The sequence below is a fragment of the Pinus tabuliformis genome, chromosome 6, assembly GCF_031772625.1.
Source record: "Pinus tabuliformis cultivar Carrire ecotype Pingquan chromosome 6, CPIR1, whole genome shotgun sequence".
NCBI classification, from domain to species: Eukaryota; Viridiplantae; Streptophyta; class Pinopsida; order Pinales; family Pinaceae; genus Pinus; species Pinus tabuliformis.
In genome coordinates, this window is record NC_142292.1 from 1,395,772,118 (window position 1) to 1,395,795,501 (window position 23,384).

Genomic DNA, 23,384 nt, shown 5'->3' on the forward strand with positions numbered 1-23,384 from the left:
CGACGACCAGAAGTACTCTTCTGTGAATAATATAACTAGCAATTGTCCCAAAAGGTACAAAGAGAGGCCGATAGGATTATTAAATTAGAGTTGTTGAGTTTCTCTATAGTAAATATTAGTGGATGTAAGGTAAGTTCATAACAAACAAACATTCTTTCAGGACGTAAATTTGATAAGAATATTCGAAGTAGACGACTAAAACGGAAACGAATCTTGTAGAGTGAAATCCCATCATATTAAAAAATGAAATCTCATTATATAGGATTTATTAGGGGCAATACAGAGAAAATTAACATCAGTGGAGAGCTGATTCAGAAGGTATGACATGGACTCTGTAGAGTGGATCCCCTAATCTTGTAGAGTGAATGACATCATATTACAGAATGAAATAGAAGTCTAAAGTTTTTATCAGAGACATTACAAAAAAAGCTATCACAGTGGAGAGCTGCCTCACAAGGCAGGACATGGATTCTGCTTATTCACCACAGAAACTCTTGTTGTTGAAGATGAGAAGCAGCACAAGAGTCAGGCATTCCAGAACTACTACAAACTTACAACAATATGAACATCCTGCAAATATTCTCATCTATGAGGAGCTTTGGGGGCCAATAGATTACAAGAGAATAGCAGAAATTCTTCACTAAACATGGTAGTAGTGTACTGATCATCTTGGCGGTTGGAGACAGAACTGGTGTTGAAGCTCTCTTTCCTTACAAACCAAGCAGGGGCTTTCTTGTGATAATTCTGAATACAAAATTTGAGACTCCTGTACAAAATTTCCCACAAAAGAGAAACAAAAGATGAAAACCAACATGAAATGATGATTCAAGCACTACAATGCTAAAGCGTAGTTTTCAAAATACGTTCTGTATTAACTACATGTGGGCATCAGACTGTCCTTGTATAGTGACTTAAGGGACACAACCACCTTTAAAGGAAAAGAAATGCAGCAATAACCCTTTACTAACCGTGAAAGAAGAGCAATATCTACTTGTTCGTAAGAAACGAGTACATTATCTGTAGAGAATTGCTTACCATAACCTGAAGTTTGAATACCATGACACCATTTATGTGCAAGTAAAAAACATGTAAATAGTAGAGTTATGAAGCTCAAAGTTCTGGAAAGCTGGGATGAGTTCAAGAATGTAATCACTAACGGATAATAGCCACTCCATCTATTCGCCACATTGATTTCTTCTCCTGCACCAGAGGTTCCAAAAATAGTAGCTGCCACAAGAGATCCGCATGTTAGGAGTTAGTATCTTGAAATTAAGTGAAAATTTATGTCTTAAGATTAAGTAAAAAATTTTGCTTAAGACTTGCATAAAATCCTGTGTGATTCCAGAACAGAATTAAAAATGTTATACCTGAGAGGTGTGTAAAAGCATTAGATATTGCCAGGGTTGTACATACTCCTTTACCACCACCTGACATGTCTTCAACCAGCAACAACTTTGAAAATCTTTGTGTCATCATTTTAACTTCTGCAAACATAAGCTGGAAAACCTTATCATGTTAAAGAGACCATACCAATAGTAACTCTGGTTTAATCATGTTACTCAGCTTTCATAATGTGGTGAGAAAACGTGAATGAAGGGCGATAAATGCTTAAATGCTCATAGTGTAACTCTGCTCTCCTACTATTTGTTACAAATATTAGCTCTACTTTAAATGATGTGAAAAAAAGTGTATCAACGACGCTATTTTAATGATGGTCACCCTATCTCTTACAGATAGTACCTCTGGTTAAATGATGTTACTCTGTTTTCATATGAAAAAGATGTTACAGGACAAATGAATAATTTAAAATGCAATATCAAAACTATCTTATCTTGTTAAAGAGTTTGTGGACGCAGCAAAACTATCTGATCTTGAACCAAATTGCTAAATGTTATAGATTAGGATAATTGATAAACTGTGGAAAATTGTGTGCAGTATCAGAGTAAGATAGACCTTATGTGCACTTAATCTGCTGCTCACTTTTGAATTAAAATCTGTTCAGCCATCGGTATAAGCAATTTACAGTGTGATTTGTATTAAAAACATGCATTAACCCAAGACATCCCTTGCACTTGTATTTTCATATTTCACTTACCTACATTAAAAGTAGGAAAAAAAAATAATAAATATAAGTACTGAGTATGCACATAAATAAACCACTCCTGAGAACACTAATTGAAGTAGGGGCTTCATCATACTGCATTCGTTTGGATGATGCAACCTTGGTGATATGCTCACTTTTTAGGTGAAACAAAGGTGTACAACACATGAGTTAGTGCAGCTGTAATCTACAGTAAAGAATGTCAACTGAACAAACCTTGAAGAGCCCAGAATAAAAGAAATAGTTCATTGTAAAGAAAAATACTTTATTCACCGATGATATATCAACATGTGAATGTGGCTCACAAAAAACACTGTTATGACTTGCCACATGTTCATGCTAAAATTGTCTTCAAAACTATCAATAATCAATGATGGTTATAACTTATCAAATTATTAGTTATAGAACATGGATGGCTAATTGTAATATGCTTGAGAACTCTTTTTTTGGTTATGGTTATTCGCAATAGTCCTCTTTTTTGTTTATTATAAAAACATTCTTATAATTTTTTGTAATTGCCATTTCTGGATCCCAGTTTTTCAAGAATTTGGTGGATCCATATCCATAACATAAGCTTGAGGCTCTTGAATATGGCCACCATCATATGTACATGATGCAATAAGTTAACAGGAGTTGGAGAAGTCAGTTTATTTACTGACTAACCTGCAATGAGCACTACATACTGACTTTCAAAGCATATATTCAGCGTGCTTTTAAAAAGCATTATATTTTGTCATTCTTGGTTGACATGTTAATGACAGCTAGGAAATATCCATATGCATTATATTTTGTCATTCTTAGTTAAGATGTTAATGCAGCTAGGAAATATTCATCATAACCCCAGACCTAAGTTGCATGAAACATGTGCTGGTTTCAGACACGAGAAAGGCTGGAAACACAACCCCCTCAAAATGGGTGCGTGGGGCATGCATGTGTTTGTGTGTAAAACACATTATCTTGCAAGCAAGTGAGAATGATAAGCTAAGTTGTAGGTAGGCTTAGAAATGAATTAAAGGTTGAATTTTCCTCATTTTTCTTAGATTAAAGTCTTTCAGGCTTCCTATAAGTCCCAGGCCCCTCATGGAAACTTGGACATTTCGAGCAAGCTTCAAAAGTTCCACAAGTTTCTGGTACTGGTACGTGGGTAGTATTAAGAGTCTCAGGCAACAGAAACCCCGATCTACTAAGCATCACAAAGGATTAAAGCTCAGGACATAAACCTCCACATTTTTTCAACTCTTACACACTTACAAGAACTAAGGTTGATGTATCTATGCTAGTTTATTTACTAAAGTTTAATTATGTCAGCACTTTTTTCAATTTGGTTCTACATCTATTATAATTTAGAGAAATAGGAAGCTGGTTGTTTTTTGAACTTTTAGCGTTACAACTTACAAGCACACCCACCATTAATAAAGTGCTAAATATCTCCCACCACTCAGGGTGTGAAGCACCTCATTTCTCTTGGTGCATCAGCAGAACAAGATCTCAATGAATTGTTAAACAAGCTATGGTGTCCAGTACACTCTTTTCAGCACATCCTTTTACTGTGATCCATGTTAACTTTACAGAAAAGCAAGTGTCGATTTCAAGACTAACCAATACTCTCACTGTTATCAATGAATTTGTTTACTATTACATTTCATTCCGCAAAACTATAAAAAAAGGACCCTGTAACAGGAATTAAAAGGATTCATTGAGTGGACTATTTCAAACCAAGTGTTTAGCCATAGAATACCAAAATGCATATATGTATTCGATACTGGGAAATTTAACAATTAAGAAAGGTACTGCTGAAATCCAGATACTGAGAGATTCAGCGCTAAATGAAAAGTTCCCTAATAGGTTGATGTAAACAGCGACCTTTCTAAAGTCAGAAACGTGTTTCTTTATACAAAAAGTTGTTGGTTGAATCATAAAACCGAAGCGACCTATCTAAAGTCAGAACATGTTTCTTTATACAAAAAGTTGTTGTTTGAATCATAAAACCCAAAACGAAGCGCAGTGGACCACGTACTTGAATACTCTTTGTTCATACAACAGAGAAGAGTTCTATTAAGATATAACTAAACATGCCATATATAAGTGAAGATATATACAATGAAAGTTTTGTTGGCTTGTAAGCATATGTACAATAACAACATTATGTAGAGATGTCATTGAGAATGAGCCGCTAATCATATATGCATGATGGGCCATGGCATCGGCAACACCAGTTAGTGTTTATTGTGCTGCCATGTTGTGCGAGCTGTTCCTGTAGTTGATGTCGCATCTGCCTGTGTGCATCCCTTTCATGGATGTGAATTGTAATTTTAAGTAGTTTCCTTATATTCTTTAACAGCGAAATTGCTGGGCGCAAACGGTATAGTGGCATGGATGGTTGTGGCAGGATCCTTGTTTGCATATCCTGTAATGTAAGCTCTTGTTGCTGGATTTCTTCGCAACACTCGTACAATTGTCGTAAATAGCATGTATTCATACCTGTTGGCATCAGAAAAGGGAACACTGTAAATGGCAATGAATATGTTTGACGATTTTGTTTGAAAATGTGAAATAAATTAAACGATTCCAAATGAATATAAAAGCGTATGAAATTAAATGTGATAGCAAGGAATCTATGTGAAACTTTTGTATGTAGTGACTGGTGTTTACCATGTGGGTAAATCTGGAAGGCAGGCTGTATGATTGGCTAAAGTGTATTATACTGCATAGATTTTGATGCAAGGAATGATTCCTCTTGATGTCTATGCTTAAGATATGGATTCTTGTGCATGTGTGCAATGCGGGAGAATGGGAATGCTGGATTGATGTGTATGTCCGATAGTGACCGCACTCTTGAAATTGCAGTGAATGTTAGCCCTTGGCGTTCTTTGGTCCCGATGTCCACTGTTGCTTTGTCTAATTTCATTCCTTGTGACTTGTGTATTGTTAAAGCCCATGCCATTTGAAGTGGTATCTGACGGCGTGCACCCCTTGTGATGGGAGGAATGGGTACATATGTTGGGTGTGAAATGTCCCACGTTGTTCCTCTGTATTGTTGAAAGTCAACAACCGCAAAGGATGGTAATGCTGGGGGCTTTGAGTCAGTTGAATAAAATATTGAGACGACCTTCCCAAGCGCGCCATTGACAAGGCCTGCATGTACCCATAAGTTGTTGGTGAGCATAACTTTTTGTTCATTGCATAAGAGCACCTTGGCAGGGAGGTGCTCATCTTCTGTTGTAGTAGGATTTTTCTGTGTTTGTTGTTCGGCAGAGCAAAGTGCTACTGGGATGTTCAATTGTTTGAGCTTTTTCTTATTATGCAAGACAACTGCGTTGTTTGTTGCGAATAGGTGCATGGACTCGCTGAATGTGCAAGAGCAAGAGTCTTTCAGGTCCTTACGAAATAATGACAAGATAGTTGTTCTTAAAGCAGATAAAGGAGGAGCAGCAGTTATCCTCGATAAAGAGGACTATGTTAAGAAAATGAATGATCACCTAAACTGTGGCAGTTACAAGAAGCTGAACAGTAATCCCATGGCCAAGATTATGAAGGATGTAAAAAAGATTATCTCAGATTCCAACCTAGAGGAAAAATTGAAGAAGAAATTAACCCCCTCGTGTGAAACCATTCCCAGAATCTATGGATTACCCAAGATCCATAAGGAGGGGGTCCCCCTGAGACCGATAGTTAATACCATTGGCTTTCCAACATATGAGCTTGATAAATATGTCGCCAAGATTCTGAAGCCCCTGGTTGGAAATACAGACTCCTTCATTAAAGACTCGCACGACTTTGTGAATCTGATTAAAAATGAAAGAATGGAAAAGGATGACATCCTTGTGAGCTTTGACGTGGTTTCCTTATTCACGAAGATTCCTCTTGATGAAGCCATTCAGGTCATAAGAAATGTCACTGATCCAGAGACCGCAAAGCTGGCTGAAGTCTGTTTAAGGTCAACTGTATTCACATTCCAAGGAACATTTTATGAACAGACATCTGGTGTAGCAATGGGATCCCCCCTTTCGCCTATTGTGGCCAACTTATACATGGAATATTTTGAGAAGAAGGCCTTGGAATCTTATCCCTTAAAACCAGCATGGTGGAAGCGCTTTGTCGATGACACCAATATAAAATGGACCCATGGTAAATCAGAACTCGACAAGTTTTTCAATCACCTTAACTCCATCTCCCCTGATATAAAATTCACTATGGAGCTTGAAGAAAATATGTGCATCCCTTTCTTGGACATTCTTATCATCAGAAAAGAGGATGGCTCGCTGGGCCATAAGGTTTTCAGGAAATCAACTCACACGGAAAGCTACCTTCATGCAGATTCCCACCATCACCCAGCCCAAAAGCTTGGCGTTCTGAACACTCTTGCCATTAGAGCCCTCCGTATTTCTGACTCAGAACATATAAATGAAGAAAAGAGAAATTTAGTTTCAACTTTCAGAAATATAGGCTACAAGGATCATGAGATTAAAAAAGCCATAAAGAAAGCTGAAAGGAGGTTGTCCTCTCCCAAACCTAAAGAGGAGGATCAACCTCATGGTGGTAAGGTTTTTCTACCTTATATCCACGGGGTCACAGATAAAATGGCAAAGATCCTAAGAAAGAAAAACATTCTAACTCAATTCTCAGCTCCTGGTACCATCAGACAAAGTTTAAAATCTGTTAAGGACGATATTGACAAACAACAACTTAAAGGAGTCTATAAAATAGACTGTTCATGTGGAAAAAGCTACATAGGTGAAACTGGTCGCTCCCTCCAGACAAGACTTAAAGAACATGGCGCCGACATCAGGAATGGAAGATCTCGTACCTCAACCTTAGCAGAGCACTCCTTGAAGACTAAACACCACATCTGCTTAGAAAACGCATCAATTATCGCAAGAGAAGAGCAGCAGCAGAGACGGAAAATCAGAGAAGCCCTCGAAATCCTGAAGCATCCTTGTAATCTGAACAGAGACAGCGGTTTGGAGATTAGCGGAAGCTGGCTTCCCCTGATCAGTGAAATCAAGAAGCGTCAGCCCGGCCCCAGGTAGGTTGTCAAACAGGTAAGTTGTCAAGCAGGTAAGATTGTTATTATCATAGATATTAATATATGTTTACATATTAAATATAAATATTATTATAGATATATTGTTTGATTTTAATATTAATCCTGTCATTAGGTTATTTATATTCTATTAAAAGCTCTAATTACTAATATAACTTCTAGGTTGAATTTAGGCATTAATGTATGTTCTAATGCAGTCTAGATTTTAACATTGAATTAATTTGGAATTTAGTCTATACTAATATTATTTTATTTAGATTTTGATATAAATATTAGCTTTTATTGATATTATTACTAATTCATATATTAAGTTATTTAGAGTTTAAGTTATATAATTATTAAGTTTTATAGTGGTCAAGTTTTATATAAAAATATTAAGTTATATTGTCATTAAGGTTTGATAGTCATTTATATTAATATTTAGTTATATTGTCATATATATTAATATTAAGTTATATATTCTTATATATTAATATAAAGTTATATAGTCATTTTTAGTCATTAGGTTTTATTGTCATTAGGTTAAATAGGAATTTATATTAATATTAATATATATATTAGTTTTTAGATATAAAATTTATATAGATTTTAGGATATATAAAGATGTATGGTATTAATATATATATTTTAAGATAATGATATAGGTTTTAGGTTTTTTGATATTAATTCTAATATATATATTAAGTTGTATAGACTTTAGGTTATATAAATATTAAATTATATAGTAATCTTGTTTCATCATTATTAAGTTATTTAGTCATTAGGTTATACAAAAATATTAATGTTATTAAGATTTATGATATCAATATTAATACATTTATTAGTTTTTAGTTTCTAACATCATTATAGAGTTTAGGTTATTTATAGTTTTTTGATATTAATATTTATGTTCATATTAGTTCTTTAGATTTTAATATTAATTTAGTTTTTAGTTTAATATTTTGTTTTAAAAGATATTAAATAAATTATATTAATTTATAATAAATAAATAAAAAATTAGGTTTCATTATAACTTCTTTCTGGCCGACCTGTGCTTTGTCTCTAATATGCGTCCCTCTTGAGTATTTATTTCCTCCATCTGGCTCTCCTTTTATCATCTTTCTCTTTACCCTGATGATGGATCCCATTTGGGATTTGAAACGTTGGTGTAAAAACTCTATTACTGTGGATTCTCCGGACAAAAATTCAAAGTGCATTTCTCCTCTGGTGTAAGAGAGGAACTTGTTCTTGACATTAGATGTTGCCAATCTTCAAGTGTAGATATTCCATTCCTAAGATTTGCAAGTATTTGTCGAAAAGCAACCTGGGACAAGCTAGCTCCTTGTTGACGGAAAACGGTCGAAAGTGTTATGAATATGTCGAAGCTGTGCCAAAGTGCAGTGCCACGCGATGTCCCAGCATATAAAAGGAATGTCTTTTACAGGTGGGAGTTGGCCTAAATCTCCGACAAGGATAATTGAGCGATTACCAAATGGTGTATTCCGATGAAGAGGGAATGCCTCTCTTAGACGATCGTCAATGCGAGAAAGCATTTTTGGACCAATGAAGCTCATTTCGTCAATGAGGATGTATTCTACATGACGGAGATGCTCTTGCAGGTGTAGGAGCGGCTGTCCTTCGAGAGGATGCATTGTCTGGATAGGGATATGAAGGGCAGCATGAATTGTGAGGGCATTTATGTTGAAAGCTGCAACGCCGGTTGGTGCAAGTAACAATAAAGGGTTTTTGTTGGCTGGCGAGTTTTCCACAAATGCTTGGTGAAGGCATTTAATCAAATGGGATTTTCCTGTGCCAGTTGTTCCTTGTACGATGATCTTCAGTGGGGATTTTGGCGAAGGGGCTTTGAAGTGTGAAAAAACAGCGGTGAAAGCTATGCTTTGGGTAGGGGATAATGTATGCTCATGGAGAAGGTTGGAAAATGATTGATGCTGGTTTTGAATGGGTGAGCGGTTGAATTCAATGAAATTGATGGCGGTTTCTTGCAATGGGGGAGGGACAGTATTTTGTGACCAATTGTGGTTGACATCGAAGTCGCGGTAGCCAATCATGTCGAGGTCATCAATTGCAATATTGTAACCTGGGTGTAGTTGAGAGAGGATTTGCCATTCATCCATCTGAATGGAGTCAGGGGGGGTGTGTGGGGTAGGTTGATCTTCAGTAGGTGGGCTTTGTGGGTTTTCAAGTTCACGATGGACATGCCATGGTGTATATGCATTTTTTTTTTGTTCCCAATGTGCAATAATTTCTGCATCATTTGAACCGATATCATCAGGGAGTGTTCGGAAGGGGAAATACAAGAGTAATTCACTCCAACAAAAGGTGACATAAGAAGGATTAGTAGATGAAGGAATGACATTGTAATGGGGCAAGACATGTACAATCATTGGGGGAAATAGGTGTTTCCAGTGGTTGCTTCTCCGTTGGGAAGAATATGACCATGAGCGAGCAGCTTCAAGGAGGGGCAGTGCTTCTAGTGAGGCAGGCCTGTTCATATACGCAACGATAAAGTTTGGTGCCGAACCAGGATTTTCGGTATCTTGCGAAACACGTTTGAAAACAGTTCTGTTGACATTCAAAGAACGGAATGTACGGCTGGAAAGAGAGAGAGGTAGCTTTTGTAACATATGGCATATTTCCTGTGCCCCAATGTCTCTATCTGCAATGGTTTCTGTAAGGAGTTTCCGGATGACACCACTAGTAGGTGCTTCTGGAAGGGCACTTTGTGATAGTTGCGATAGCATTTGACGGTAGCTCTCAGATCGTGTCTCTGCTTTTGTTGCATATTTTGAAATATATTTCAATACAGCATGGCGAGAAAGGACTGGTTGGCAATCAACATTTGCTCTCCAAATAGAGAGTAGATCGGCGTTGTGAATATTCAATCTCTCATCATTGCGAGCAGGGACGTAGGTTTTATGACCCTTATCATCAATGAAAAGTGAAGAAGTGGACTTCAATTCCCACGGTACTCCATATCGGCAGCTAAGCACATTGTCTTTCTTACGAAGACAGGAAGATTCATGACACTTTGTATGGCGTTGGACGCAGTTGACAAGCTCTGTGTAGTCTTCAAATTGATTGGATGCGAATATTGTTGTTGTGTCAAGGAAACACGGGTTACGAATTGTTGACTGATGAAGCAGAATAGTTCGGTGTTCTGCCGGACGTGGATTCCAAGCAGTTACGTAGTGGTCGAAATATTTATGTGCATTAGCAACTTCCAATGCATTGTCCCAATCAAGTGTGTCCATGTCTGGTGCATTTTGTAGCCAAAGGAAGCCATGAATGTGTGCGGATCCTCTATGTTGCCATTCGTATCTGAATATAACATGGAGGGTACATTCAGTTAATACATGTATATGCAACGTATAAAATTAACGTAGAGGGATATGGATATTAAATAATACCTGCACCAGTAGTCGGTTGCATGCAGGCCTTTTTGAAGGATTTCTTCAAGGAATATTGTAAATCTCCAATGCATATATTGGGCTGTTAGATGTGGGTTTTTAATTATGTTTTGGATTTTCCATTGGAAGGGGTTGACTGGAGTGGAATGAACACTTGTGGGCATGATCGCGTGCAAGTCATGCCATTTAGTATCAGCTGCACTGAGAGTGAAGAAGAATGTTGGGCTTCCTATTTGTGTGATCATGTCAGTCAGCTCAGTTCGGCATTTGTTCCAGAAAGACCGTGTTCCTCGTAGAGCTGACCCAAACCTCATTATTTGCTCTGGCAATCTTGAATCCGGAGACTCATGAAGACACTGGCGTAGTTCTGATACCGTTGTTGGCAAGTTGTTCTCAATGTACTTCTTCACGAAGACAATGGCTGTTGCTTGGCTACGGTGGCGCATTAGAATGTTATAAAGATAGTAGCGGAATCTTGGGTGTTGGCCAAAGCGGTTATCATGGTAGTGAAGCAAGTGCAAAGCATATTCATGCATTTCAACTTTTGTAAGTCTTGGTTGCATGATCATTGCAATGCCTGTAGGGAAGAGTGTGGGGAATGCCATGGCAAGGAGGCCGATGGTGTTGTATTCATTTATAGTGGTTGGAGATATTGGAGGCCAATCGATAGAGCTTGTTGAATTTTAATGGGTCGAGTGCAAATAGTTAGAAATGTGGTCACGCTCGGTACATGAATTTGGGAGGACTGGAACGAAAGAAGAGGGTTGGATTTCTAATGGAGGTAGCATGACATCATCAGGATTATAAGTGGAATCAGTACTGGTTTGATGGGGTTCAAAAGACGAGGTGGTTACACTGTGGAGAAGAGAAGAAATGTCTGTAGGGAGATCTGGAAGTGTAGAAATTGTAGATGAATCCAATTGAACATCATGGTAGTAAGGGTCATATTTTATTTTGTATTCAAGGGCTGCAAGGACACGTGATTTGCAAACGTAGAATTCGTAAGCCTTTTCAGATGGATTTTGCCTTTTCACAATGAGGATGTCTAAGTCAGAGAGCATCCAGGGTAAGTATTTGGCAATACTGGTAATATCTTGAGGGAAGCTAATTGTATGGCCACTATATTTATATTGACCACCATGGGAATGAGTGACTTGTAGAATAGGGTTGACACGTGCAATGAGCATTTCTTCAACTTGCGTTAATTGGTGAAGGACATAGGGTTGTTCTCCAGGGTCCATGTTGTTCAGTTCAGAAAAACGATTGGTAGATTTAGATGATGCACAGCGAAAACAAGAGAGTCTATTGTGGAAGAGCTTTGTTTTCATGCCTGGGTATGCTTCCTTGCATGTTGTGCAAACATGCAAGGTAGAAAGTCCATCAATCCTTTCTCGAAAGCGACGATGCTCTTCGTTAAGGGGAGGGTTATAATCGATATGATGAATGTGTGCTGGGTTGGTTTGTATAGGTGGGAGAGCAGTTGAGGTGGGAAGGGATGTAGAGGAAGTAGTAGGGTTTATGTGCTGTTCATAAAGTAGTCGACGTCGTGCATTTATTCGATCCTTTTGTTGCGCATATAGAATACGCCACCGCTTGTTTTTGTCCGCAAGTTGATTGTTTGGTGGCATATCTAAACAAGTACAAGTAATAGTTGTTAGTTTTCGTAAAAAAGTAGTGCATGTTTGGTATCTCATTTTATTGGGTGCACATCCATTGTGAATTTGGAACATTATATTTTGAACATAGTTTTAAATGTTTCTTAGTTCAAAATCGGTGAAGATAGGTAGAGTAGGTAGAAGTGAAAACATGCAATTAGGAATGCTATGAAATCATATGTTATTTAAGTATCTATCATTGAGAGGGGAGAAACAAGAATCAAAATATTTTGTTCCCTTTACTTAAAAAAACTTTTGTTTCACATGTTTGAGCGATAAAATGAATAGCTTAGCAAGCAAGGGATCAGTGTGTAGCATGTAGAGAACGAACGAGACACATAGTGACTTTGTACAAATGTTGATATTTATATTACGTAAAAAGTAAATGGCAAACATACATATGTTGGAATGACTAGAAGAGAGTATTTGCAATGAAAACTATAGCTTTCATCATAATAACATGGGCGTGTAATTTACAAAGATGAGACAATTAGTTGTGTGGAAATGGTTCTATATGTACAGACAGGCATGGTAGATGAAGCCCTAAGAAAAAGTTCATAGGCGGCGAACAATAGGTCGTTTTGAAGCGGACAGTGCTTGAATGTCAGTGAGCGCTTCCTTGGATGCAGAGGCATATTGAATTTCCTCTGAATTGACCAGTATTGGTTGCAAGCGTTGAACACCGTTGAAGTAATCGGTTTTAATGGAAAGTGTTAGCTGGAAGCGATGTCCTGAAATGCGGCCACAAATTTCTTGTAGATCAGTTGGTTCGATAGAAAGTAGGAACAAGTCTTTAGCCGTGATGCCCATTAGCTCGTTCCCTACATCATTGAAAACTGTGACATTCTGTAGATTCCCGGTGTGGTCATGTAGTTCAATTTTGAGTTTGTAACGGTAGTCGCATTCTGGGAAGTCACCGTTACATTTTGTACAATGCCAAAGATTATTGGAATGCTCCACAACCTTCTTCATGCATTGTTTGCCATTGAAATCTAGTGGACATGCTAGAAAGTAGAAGTCATCCATATGAAGAGCAGTAATTGTTGCTCGAACTGAAACCCAGACCGCTTTATCAGAGGGCTGCATACAAGCAATTTCATGAAGTGTCTTTCGTGGCAGGGCACGTTTCGAAGAAACACCATAGTTTCTACTCAAAGATGGAGAAGAAGATCTATAGCCGGTTTCACGGAACCATGCATGTAGTTGTTGAGTTTCTGGAACCTGTGGATTTAATGTGAGAGTGCTTGTTGGTATTGTCCCTATCGTGGTGCCATTAAATTCAGACACGCGCCCTCCTTTGATTGAAAGAATTGGTGGGTTGTCAAAAGAGTAGAAATCAGAAAGATGCTGTCCGATATAGTCACAGTGGTCTCCCCATAATGTTACATCAATGCTAAAACCGGACATGTCCTTTAGTATGAGTGTTCTCCTTAATGTCTCACAACCATCTTTTCGTCGAATTGTTGATGCAGGTGATGTGGAAGTAACAACACCAATGACATCTACATTTGTATTTGGAGTTGCATTTCTTACTTCAGCAATATTCTTGAAGTGAAAGCTTTGGTAGGGAAACGTTGGATCATCTGTAGGACATGGATTGATAATGGAAGCAGCAGATAAGTAAATCTCCCATTTGTTCTTGAGGTGGTTGTAGTTTGGATTTGCTTCTCTCACTGTGCCATTTGATACAATGTATAATTGCCCAACCTGAATTAGATTGTAAAGAGATTCGGCCAGTTCAGCAAATGCAGAAAGGTGGATCTCTTCCTTATCACGGTTGATAAGGTCAAATCCGAAAACTTTTCCTGAGCCTCGCACATTGTTGTATGCCTTCAATGACGTCTTTGCAGATGCTCTGCCTTGGATAGACCAATACTTTCGATAAGGGTTGAGTGCTGTGAATGGAATTGTTGTCATTGTTGCTGTAGGTGGTGGAGTAACTAAAGAGGGCAAGGGATCTTCAGCTGACGAAGAGCTAGATTTGGCTGAACCCGCCTGTGCATGTTGCAGCGTTGATGTGTCCTTCATCAACACTGCTGAGTGCTTCACAACTTCAAGCTCGACGATTCGGATGGACCTTATGTAAACAAGTAAGAAATGAATTAATAAAGATTGCATTTTCCTTTTTTTGTTGCAAAAAACGGCTAGGCGGCTAAAGTAAAAGAGGGTGGTTTCAAATGGTGGGTCTTACGAGGAGTTTTGGAGCACCGTGCAAGATGCTTTTTTGAGCAGAATTATTGATCCAATTTGGATGTCTCCAGAGACAACTTGTGGGCCATATGCGGATGGTAACAAAGTCTTATGTTGATGTGCTCCATCAGATAGAGTAATGTGGAAGTGCGAGGATGTTGTTTTCAATGAGGTAACAGAACCTACATCGATTATCTGAAGTAGTGGTTGAATCTCGGTGCAACCATTCAGCAATAGAGAAATGGCATTCGGTGTCAAGGTTGTCTCCATAAAAGAACAAGAGGTTTCTTTTTCCTGTGATAGGAGTACCTGAAATTCATCAATTTCACCACAATACAAAGTTATAGTCGAAGAAGATATGACATGAATGCGGAATCTAATCTAAGAAGCTTAAAGCACTCAACCACTCAAATTAACCCATCTAACTAAATCACTCAATTATGAGAACACAATTTCAAAATTGCCAAAAAAAAAAATTAATAAATCAGATTTTAAAAAACTGCAAAAACTTGCCAATATAGAAACCTGGAAATTGAAATAGATTTAAGTTGCACAAGACCAAAAAAAAATTAATAAATCAGATTTAAAAAAACTGTAGGAACTTGCCAATATAGAAACCTGGAAATTGAAATAGATTTAAACATAATCTACCATTTAGCTTAACCAGTTGCGGCCAAAGTTGCTGGTAACTCAGCTAGCTCAAACATTCTATAAGTTGGTTTTGTTAGCTCTGCTACAGTTCGAGGAGCTGAGGTGGACTTGGTTCTAAAGCTGCTGCTAATTCAGCTAGCTCAAACCCCTCTGTATTTGGCACACGAGCTGCGTTTCACAGATGTGGGGAAATATCTTTTGGGTTTCACCAGAGATATTATTTGGAAATTTTGGAAAAGAAAAGGCATAAATCTATCCTGTGAAAGCCAAGTAAATGAAAATTCAGAATTACACCGCACCCAAATAAATGGAAATTCAGAACTGTACTACACCCATATAAATGAAAATTCGGAATTAGATTGAGATTAAAGGTATTAATGCATGATCAGTCGGTAAAGGTGCAAAGTTCAAATCACTCTTCTTGTTAAAGTGGGTATTGTCGTGTATTATGAAGTGGGGTTCATATCTCCTAGTGACTTAAGAAAAAGCATACTTATCAAAAAAACAAAAAAGATGAAAGTGAGTACCTGTTGTTGGGGCGACTGTGGCTGGTCAGCTCTGCGAATGAGCTTGTGCTGGTTGACAAAGTATCGGTAAAGCTGTTGACGCGGCATTGTGATGATTTCTCTAGAGAGATTGTGCTTGTTGTTATGAAGCCAATCTTCGATCTCATTGTGCATGACATTCCTCCGCCTGGGCAATGTCATCAACCATGCACGAGCTGCTTCCCACCCATCCTTGTTGATGTTACTATTGATCGTTTTGGCTTCTTCTTGAGAAGCAGAAACAACCACAACTCCATCGTTATTATTATCACCACCACCATCTCCTGGTTCTGCAAGAGGGCATGGAATTTCAATGGCAGACGAGTCCGGGGTCTGTACATCCTTGTTCTCTTCCCTTGACATCATCATATGTTCTAGTGGGACTACAATTCCAATCCCAACAAGTGGTGAGAATCTCTATGACAATCTCGATCACCTAGATATCAAAAGGCCTGTGAGTGTTGTTTTCTTAAACACTAGATTTCAAGGCTGCCCATACCCAAATTCCCAGATTAATTTCAAAGCAATTAGAAGCTTAGTCTCGAACGCCCACATGGATTTCAGATGAAAGCGAAATAAAGAAGGTAATAAAAAAAAGCACCCGAATCAATATTCAGATGATGCCTTTGCGAGTTATCCACATGATAAGCCCATGTGCAGTTTGAGGACCATGGGAGAAGTGAAGGTCCGACCTTCTATGTGCGAAGTGAACCGTAGGGGCAGGGTTCATAATCACAGTGAAAGTAGTGGCGTATATAAATGGTAATTAAAGCAGCCGACACTCACAGGTAACTCTTAGGTGAATTTGACAGATTTTAACAATTTATCCACCCCACGAAGTACAGTTTTAATGACCACATAATTTTTCCAGTTAACATATTCACACTTATTGATTAAACAGTCCTTTTTAAAGTCTACGTAATGTTTAATAGAACCATGAAAGCAACAGCATAGGTGGAGAGAAAATAGAAATAACCAAATTGCAAAAATAAAAGAACTTTCCATCTGATGCTTTGAGGAATCAGATTAAATCAATACATTCTATAGTTTCTTCTGGGTTTATTTGAGAATAGGTAAAGAAGCATCTGAGACAATAAACCTTATGTAATCACCAAATTGGTCCAAAAACCATGGACAGGAAGAATAGAAAGAAACACAGGCACGGCATTTGCGCTCGAGAGCACTCACCTGCAAGGTAAACAGAAGAATTCTGAGAAACTGAGAACCTGGGTGAACAATTTCTGAACCTGGGAACAGCTCTGTCCCTGCCAGTGAAAAGCACAAAAGAGAACACTAAGAAAACACTCGAATAACAGAATTCTGAGAAGAAGTCCATGGCCCTTCTGCAAACCAACATGTCAATGTACATCTCTTGGTAGATAAAGGTTGAAACTTCTAATAGATGAGACAGATGTATAAACATTTTTTGGTTTTAGTCTACAACGGAACATCCTGATTTACAGCGCTCTGAAAGTTAGGAGTCATAAAACATAAACATGTCACCGTAAATGAAGGTTTGAATTTTTTTGAAATAAAAAAAAAGTTTTGGGGAAAAAATAAACACTTATGAATCAAGTAATATAAACTTACCATAACTGTTCAATTAAGCATTTAGAAATTAAGTAATATAAAATCAACTTCATTTATGTTAACTAATATTACAAATTCCATAAAAATGGACCCAATCACAATCTTCTTAATATATCTTATCGATGAAGCTCTTAGAAGATACAAATAAATCAAAAAAATATTTAGACATATATTTAAGTATTATTTAATTTTTACACTTCCACAGCTCCTATGTAGCAGCGCAGTAAATCAACATGTAAAAGGTTGTGTTTACCCAGAAACAAAGAAATTGAGCATAAAATAAATATATGTAGAGGGCATATCTTATGTTCATTCAAGTTTGGGAACAATTGGCAACTGCATTTATTAGGGTACCACCGGGAGATGTTATCACTGAAAACTGCCCTTGAGGATCTTGCTTTCAACAGGGTCAAATGAAAGGCTTAAACAGAGTGCACTGTCTTGTAATCACACTTCCTCTCTCTTGCGTGTTGATATTTGTCATCAAAGAGGAGATTCGCCAAAATTATGGAGGCTGAACTTCAGATAATCAGGAAAAAGTGCCTCGCACCTGGAATCTCCTTGCTGTTCGGTTCAGATCTCCAAGGTATACACAGAACAACAATATTTCATGCCCTAAAGATGGCATATTATCAATTGATTAGGATAAACTTTCAACATAAAACTGGTTCAATCAGATCCAATGCCTTGTAGGGGGAAATGCGGTCGAAGAAACAAGAAAAACAATCAAGTGAATATGTCATATATGATTTCTTGAGAAGCATGCTCAGACAGGAACTTATTGCACAGATTTCAGTGTGAATGTGCAGTGAGTGGTTTGAGACATGCCGAAAGTGACCACTTCGAAAATGGGTAAATAATTCTATTTTATAATTCACTAAAAAAAAGTGAAATATATTATGTTTTACAGTTGACATAGCCTAAGGAGTCTAATGAAGTGTAATTAATACATTAATGAGTTATATTTAAACTGGGTCATACATCTCAGGATGAGATCAGGGTTTTGACAGTTTAGGGGTTTTTTAGTAAATCATAAATAAAACAAGATAGAAGAGGTAACTTACAGTGGAACAGATCTAGCAAGCAGGAGAGGAACCAGAAGTCAGTGAGAAGGCCATACAGTAGAACCATATATCATATTATCAAGCCTTAAAGCAGCCATACAGGTCCATACAGCACATATGTGCTGCAAGCCATACAGAGAAGGATTTTGGTGATTTGTCTGACTGTACAGCTGCTAGTTTAACAGCCTGTGGAGCTTAACTCTCAGTTTCAATTGTTTGGCTTGAGATTATAACGATAACAGTCATCTACGGCTAAAGATTTTAAGCTCTTCAACATATCGAGCATAAAAAATCTGAAACAAAAGGTCTAAGGCTTCATCAATGATCAATGCTTCGAAGTTATACACGACTCTAGGTAGAAGAATTATAATGACACAACACTAAAGAACTCCAGCAAATATGTCACAAATGCAGTCAAAATCTTCTGTTCTATTTTCCAGATAAGCACTCGTTTTACAGGTTTATCCTTCAAAACAAGTACTCAACAAATACACAATATAGTTCATTTCAGAATAAAACTCACTACTCATTTCATAAAGTTCAAACTTTTCAGTCAGATATGCCAGTAAAGCTCTGGCAGAAATCAGAAACAATAGACAACTCAATGAGTGTGTTCTAGCAACATGATTTGATCCAAAACATTTGAAGAATGACATCTAAAGGTTCTTTGCTGTAATCAGAAGGGTAAAAGAATGTTTCACTTCATGCCTAGTATTTCATATAGTCAAGGAACTGGGCTCTAATGTTTGTATAAACGAATTCTACGTCTATTTAGTGGAGAAGGTCTGTGAAACTGAAATATCAATTTCATTAGTTTCTTTGTACTACCTCTTTCACCTGAGACCTATGTTACTAATTTTCTAGTTTAATAAAGTTTGCAACTCTTGAAGCATGAAATTACTGGCCTAAAATAAGAGGGGACTAAAGAAATGATTTATTTAATCTCCAAAAGATTTAAAAAAAAAACAGTATATATTTAGTGCAAAAGTCATAACCATCTGATAAGGAACACTATAAAGAATCCTAAAAACATGGGTGTGGCTCATTCCTTTGGACAGGTAGATGGTGCCCAATTCAGGGTATGGATGCTAATGCTGCGTGTAAAGCAATAGTGCAATAGGGTATGGATCATTCCTTTAGACAGATAAGTGGTGCCCAAAAAGGGATGTGAGTGCCAGCATTGCACATGTCAGGAATAGTGCCACCGAGAGTATAATTCCCCAAGATGTGCATAGATTTTGTAAGTAACGATTTCTAAATCCATGACTTTCATTTTCACATTGATGCATAAAAGAAGCAAAGCATGCCTTAGAAAAGGAATGTGTACTATAAACGGCATATTGACATAAAACCAAATAGGAAAAATCTAAATTGATGAGCTTACTAATTTCAAGCATACAGATCAATTATCCACTGCCTAAGGTTATGTAAGCATAATAGTTTCAGGCATGGAGACCAACTACCTACAGCCTAAAATCCAAGCTAAATCTAAGTGTATTCTCTCTGACTTCTCAAACAATTTCCTGGGACATGAAAACTGAGAAAGTTACATATTTTATTCGTGAACGATCTGTAGGTGTAATACTTGCCCACAACACTCATTCATTTGGAAAGCTCCACTAAGACAACCATGTTATGAGGCAAATACGGTTAATCAAACAACATAAATTATTTAGAAGTATCGGAACCCTACAGATTGTTCATGCAGTTTACAAGACTTGATGTCCTAGCCTTCCGGAATATTTCAATCTAACACCACTCTCATTTGTGAGGCTGGGAAACAAACAAAGCCACAATGATTTCCAGAATGTAACTCAATATGCTAGCTAGCACAGTACCATTCATACAATGCATTGAATCTTCCGACAAGAGTGCTCTGTAGTCAGATTATCAGAACTGAATCTATTTGTGTGAATTCCGGCATATAGCTGCAGAAGTGCTAATAACTACCAATGACATCACATGCAAGATATGCTAAGACCTGACACAATTTTCCCTCTGACGTTACAGAAATTGGGCACAGGAGTACAAAAGTTATTCAAATCCCTTAATATAGAAGACAATTAAACAGCAATATCCCTAGATTTCAAAAAACGAGCTTATATTTTACTAACTTTAAATGTTATCTGCTCTAAAAAAATAGGACAGAAACTGCAGAAAGCAGAATCTGCTTGAAAAATACTCTATGGTTTCATTTTCACATTGATGCATAAAAGAAGCAAAGCATGCCTTAGACAAGGAATGTGTACTATAAACGGCATATTGACATAAAACCAAATAGGAAAAATCTAAATTGATGAGCTTACTAATTTCAAGCATACAGATCAATTATCCACTGCCTAATGTTATGTAAGCATAATAGTTTCAGGCATGGAGACCAACTACCTACAGCCTAAAATTCAAGCTAAATCTAAGTGTACTCTCTCTGACTTCTCAAACAATTTCCTGGGACATGAAAACTGAGAAAGTTACATATTTTATTCATGAACAATCTGTAGGTGTAATACTTGCCCACAACACTCATTCATTTGGCAAGCTCCACTAAGACAATCATGTTATGAGGCAAATACGGTTAATCAAACAGCATAAATTATTTAGAAGTATCGGAACCCTACAGATTGTTCATTCAGTTTACAAGACTTGATGTCCTAGCCTTCCGGAATATTTCAATCTAACACCACTCTCATTTGTGAGGCTGGGAAACAAACAAAGCCACAATGATTTCCAGAATGTAACTCAATATGCTAGCTAGCACAATACAATGCATTGAATCTTCCGACAAGAGTGCTCTGTAGTCAGATTATCAAAACTGAATCTATTTGTGTGAATTCCAGCATATAGCTGCAGAAGTGCTAATAACTACCAATGACATCACATGCAAGATATGCTAAGACCTGACACAATTTTCCCTCTGACGTTACAGAAATTGGGCACTGGAGTACAAAAGTTATTCAAATCCCTTAATATAGAAGACAATTAAACAGCAATATCCCTAGATTTCAAAAACGAAGCTTATATTTTACTAACTTTAAATGTTATCTGCTCTAAAAAAATAGGACAGAAACTGTAGAAAGCAGAATCTGCTTCAAAAATACTCTATGGTCTTCCGGCCAAACAGGGGGAACAATCTAGTCCAAACTGTGCAGGTGAGCAAAATATTGATGTATTTTTGGGCATTCTGTAATATAAAACGCAGTTTTCGCAAATGATCAAAACAATCAAAAACCAATTCCAAAACTGCATACATCTTTAAATGGCAATGATGGCTAAGGACCACTGCATGCATGGTAAAAAGTCAACAAGGATCAAACTAATAATTGTCAGCCTCTGGTTGGTTAATATATGCAGGTTCACAAAATTGGTGCCACAATATGCTTGACTATTTATAGAATTTTCACAAACCAAACCCTTAACAAGTGAAACCAAACACTAACTCCACAAATTTCAGTAGGAAATGACAATTTGCTAAAATATTGATCATTACTTGACCAAAACAATCCACCAAGGCATACCGGAAACCTAGAACCCAGCATCATAAACAACCGCTTTGCACAAACCAGTATCTGAGATTAATCATTCTTTCCGGATCTAGCCCCAATATCCTGAAAGTATTACATCTTGCAGTGTGTAACTTGAAATTGAAGAGCGCATGTGTGTGCAAGATGGTTTTGCACATCAACTCGGAATGCAGAACAACATTGCAGTGCAAGGAGAAACTTTGGAAATGATAACCTTCCACCCTTGACAGATGTTGGCCGACATGGCGAGCAACTATAATCTTCATCAGTTTCTTGAAAAAACTGTTTCTCTGAAATTATCGTACAATCCTTATTGTTTTTGGTTAGAAACTGTTCTCACCGTAACTATTTCTACAAGCAAGAAAGGCCACCCTGATAACATAATGCATACAGATCGAAACTCTCCTAGAAAATTTCTCACAGCACCTCTGAAGGTCTATGCAACAGCACAAACAGCAATAATTTAGTAAATTCTGTTCAAACTAACGCCTGACATGAATCTGTTTAGATGAAAAAAGCTGTGAGTGTGAAGAACTGAAAAATAATCATTATACTGTCCAAATCCATCTACCATCCAGAGGCATGCTTGGATGTGATAATAGAAACTTATTACAAGTCTAACTAAGCCAGTATTCACTAATTGATCAAAAAATTGTAATCAGTGAATGAAGACCTCCCAAAGCCCAAAGCCACAGTGAGGATGCATTTCCTCACCTGAAAAAGAATGGAGATTCTGGGCCCTCAACTTGACCAGGTCAAAATCAGAGTTTAGTACAAAATATATAATATTATATTGTTAAATAACAAAAAAAAAACGAAAAACAAAACAATCAAAACAAAGTCCAAACATAAATTATGACGCTATAAACTCAAACCAGGGCTGAGAGGCTCGAACTTGAGAGAGGCAAATATACATGTTCATACAATAAAGTAGGTTGAGGGCCTTGAAACTCCAGAAAAACCCATAACAGTTATGCAGAGCTCCCACAGCCAATAATTAAAACATTAACCGGGAACAGAGACACTTAGAATTCCAACCTGGAAAAGAAGTAAAAGCAAGACGAAGTGTATCCTTGAACAATTGTCGTGCAAGTCAGAAAGCAAGGTGGGAAGAATATCAGTTTTAATACATACCTTGGATACCGGATATCGATGCAGTGAGACGTATTTGCTGTGGCAGGCTTCAGGTCGAGGACGAGCACAAAGATGCGGACAAAATATCAACCAAACAAACGCAGAAGGGTTTTTGAATATGTAGAGTGAGAAAAATGTGCAGAAAGTTACCAGCAATAAGCCCAGAACGCAGATAAGCAGATAAGACAGCAAAAACTGGAGACATAGTGCAGCAGTGAGTGGAAAAGCAGAAAGACATTATTGCAGAGGGCGTGGAGAAGACATGAAGAGCAAAATATGGATGGATTTTCGTTGAACAGGGTGTTTTCTGTTCCGGCAGGCGCGGGCGCATCAGATTCCGAGAGCAAGATTAATGAAAATGGCCGTGATGAGATCCGGAAGCTCGCGGAACAGCAGCAGGGAACAGCTTATACAAGCTCTGCAAGAGTGCCGATATGCAAGCCGATATGCAGGACGGAGTTCGCGAGGGAGGTTAGGTATTCGTT

The 23,384-nt window shown here is 37.6% G+C and overlaps 1 protein-coding gene across 2 annotated transcripts; it reads right to left on the bottom strand.

Moving 5' to 3' along the window:
• Nucleotides 1-1,396: 1,396 nt before the first annotated feature.
• On the bottom strand, nt 1,397-23,384 carry LOC149263856 (uncharacterized). 2 transcript variants are annotated; one of them, XM_089388483.1, is made up of 4 exons: nt 23,050-23,384; nt 22,900-22,946; nt 16,782-16,858; nt 4,146-4,582 (listed from the first exon to the last, which is right to left on the bottom strand). In XM_089388483.1, exons 1-4 carry the CDS (start codon nt 23,228-23,230, stop codon nt 4,414-4,416), a joined length of 474 nt encoding a protein of 157 aa, XP_089244609.1. In that variant the 5' UTR covers nt 23,231-23,384; the 3' UTR covers nt 4,146-4,413. The 2 variants fall into 2 exon arrangements, 1 of the variants encoding a protein (XP_089244609.1); XR_016250009.1 differs by lacking the exons at nt 4,146-4,582; nt 16,782-16,858 and adding an exon at nt 1,397-1,497 and having other exon boundaries at nt 22,900-23,194.

Excerpts from the sequence above, each read along its gene's own strand:
- LOC149263856 (XM_089388483.1), bottom strand. The coding sequence starts at position 23,230 with ATGCGCCCGCGCCTGCCGGAACAGAAAACACCCTGTTCAACGAAAATC. Across the intron at positions 22,947-23,049 it reads GCGTTCTGGGCTTATTGCTG|CCTGCCACAGCAAATACGTC; the intron begins GTAACTTTCTGC and ends CTCGACCTGAAG. Across the intron at positions 16,859-22,899 it reads ATCGATATCCGGTATCCAAG|GGACAGAGCTGTTCCCAGGT; the intron begins GTATGTATTAAA and ends TTTCACTGGCAG.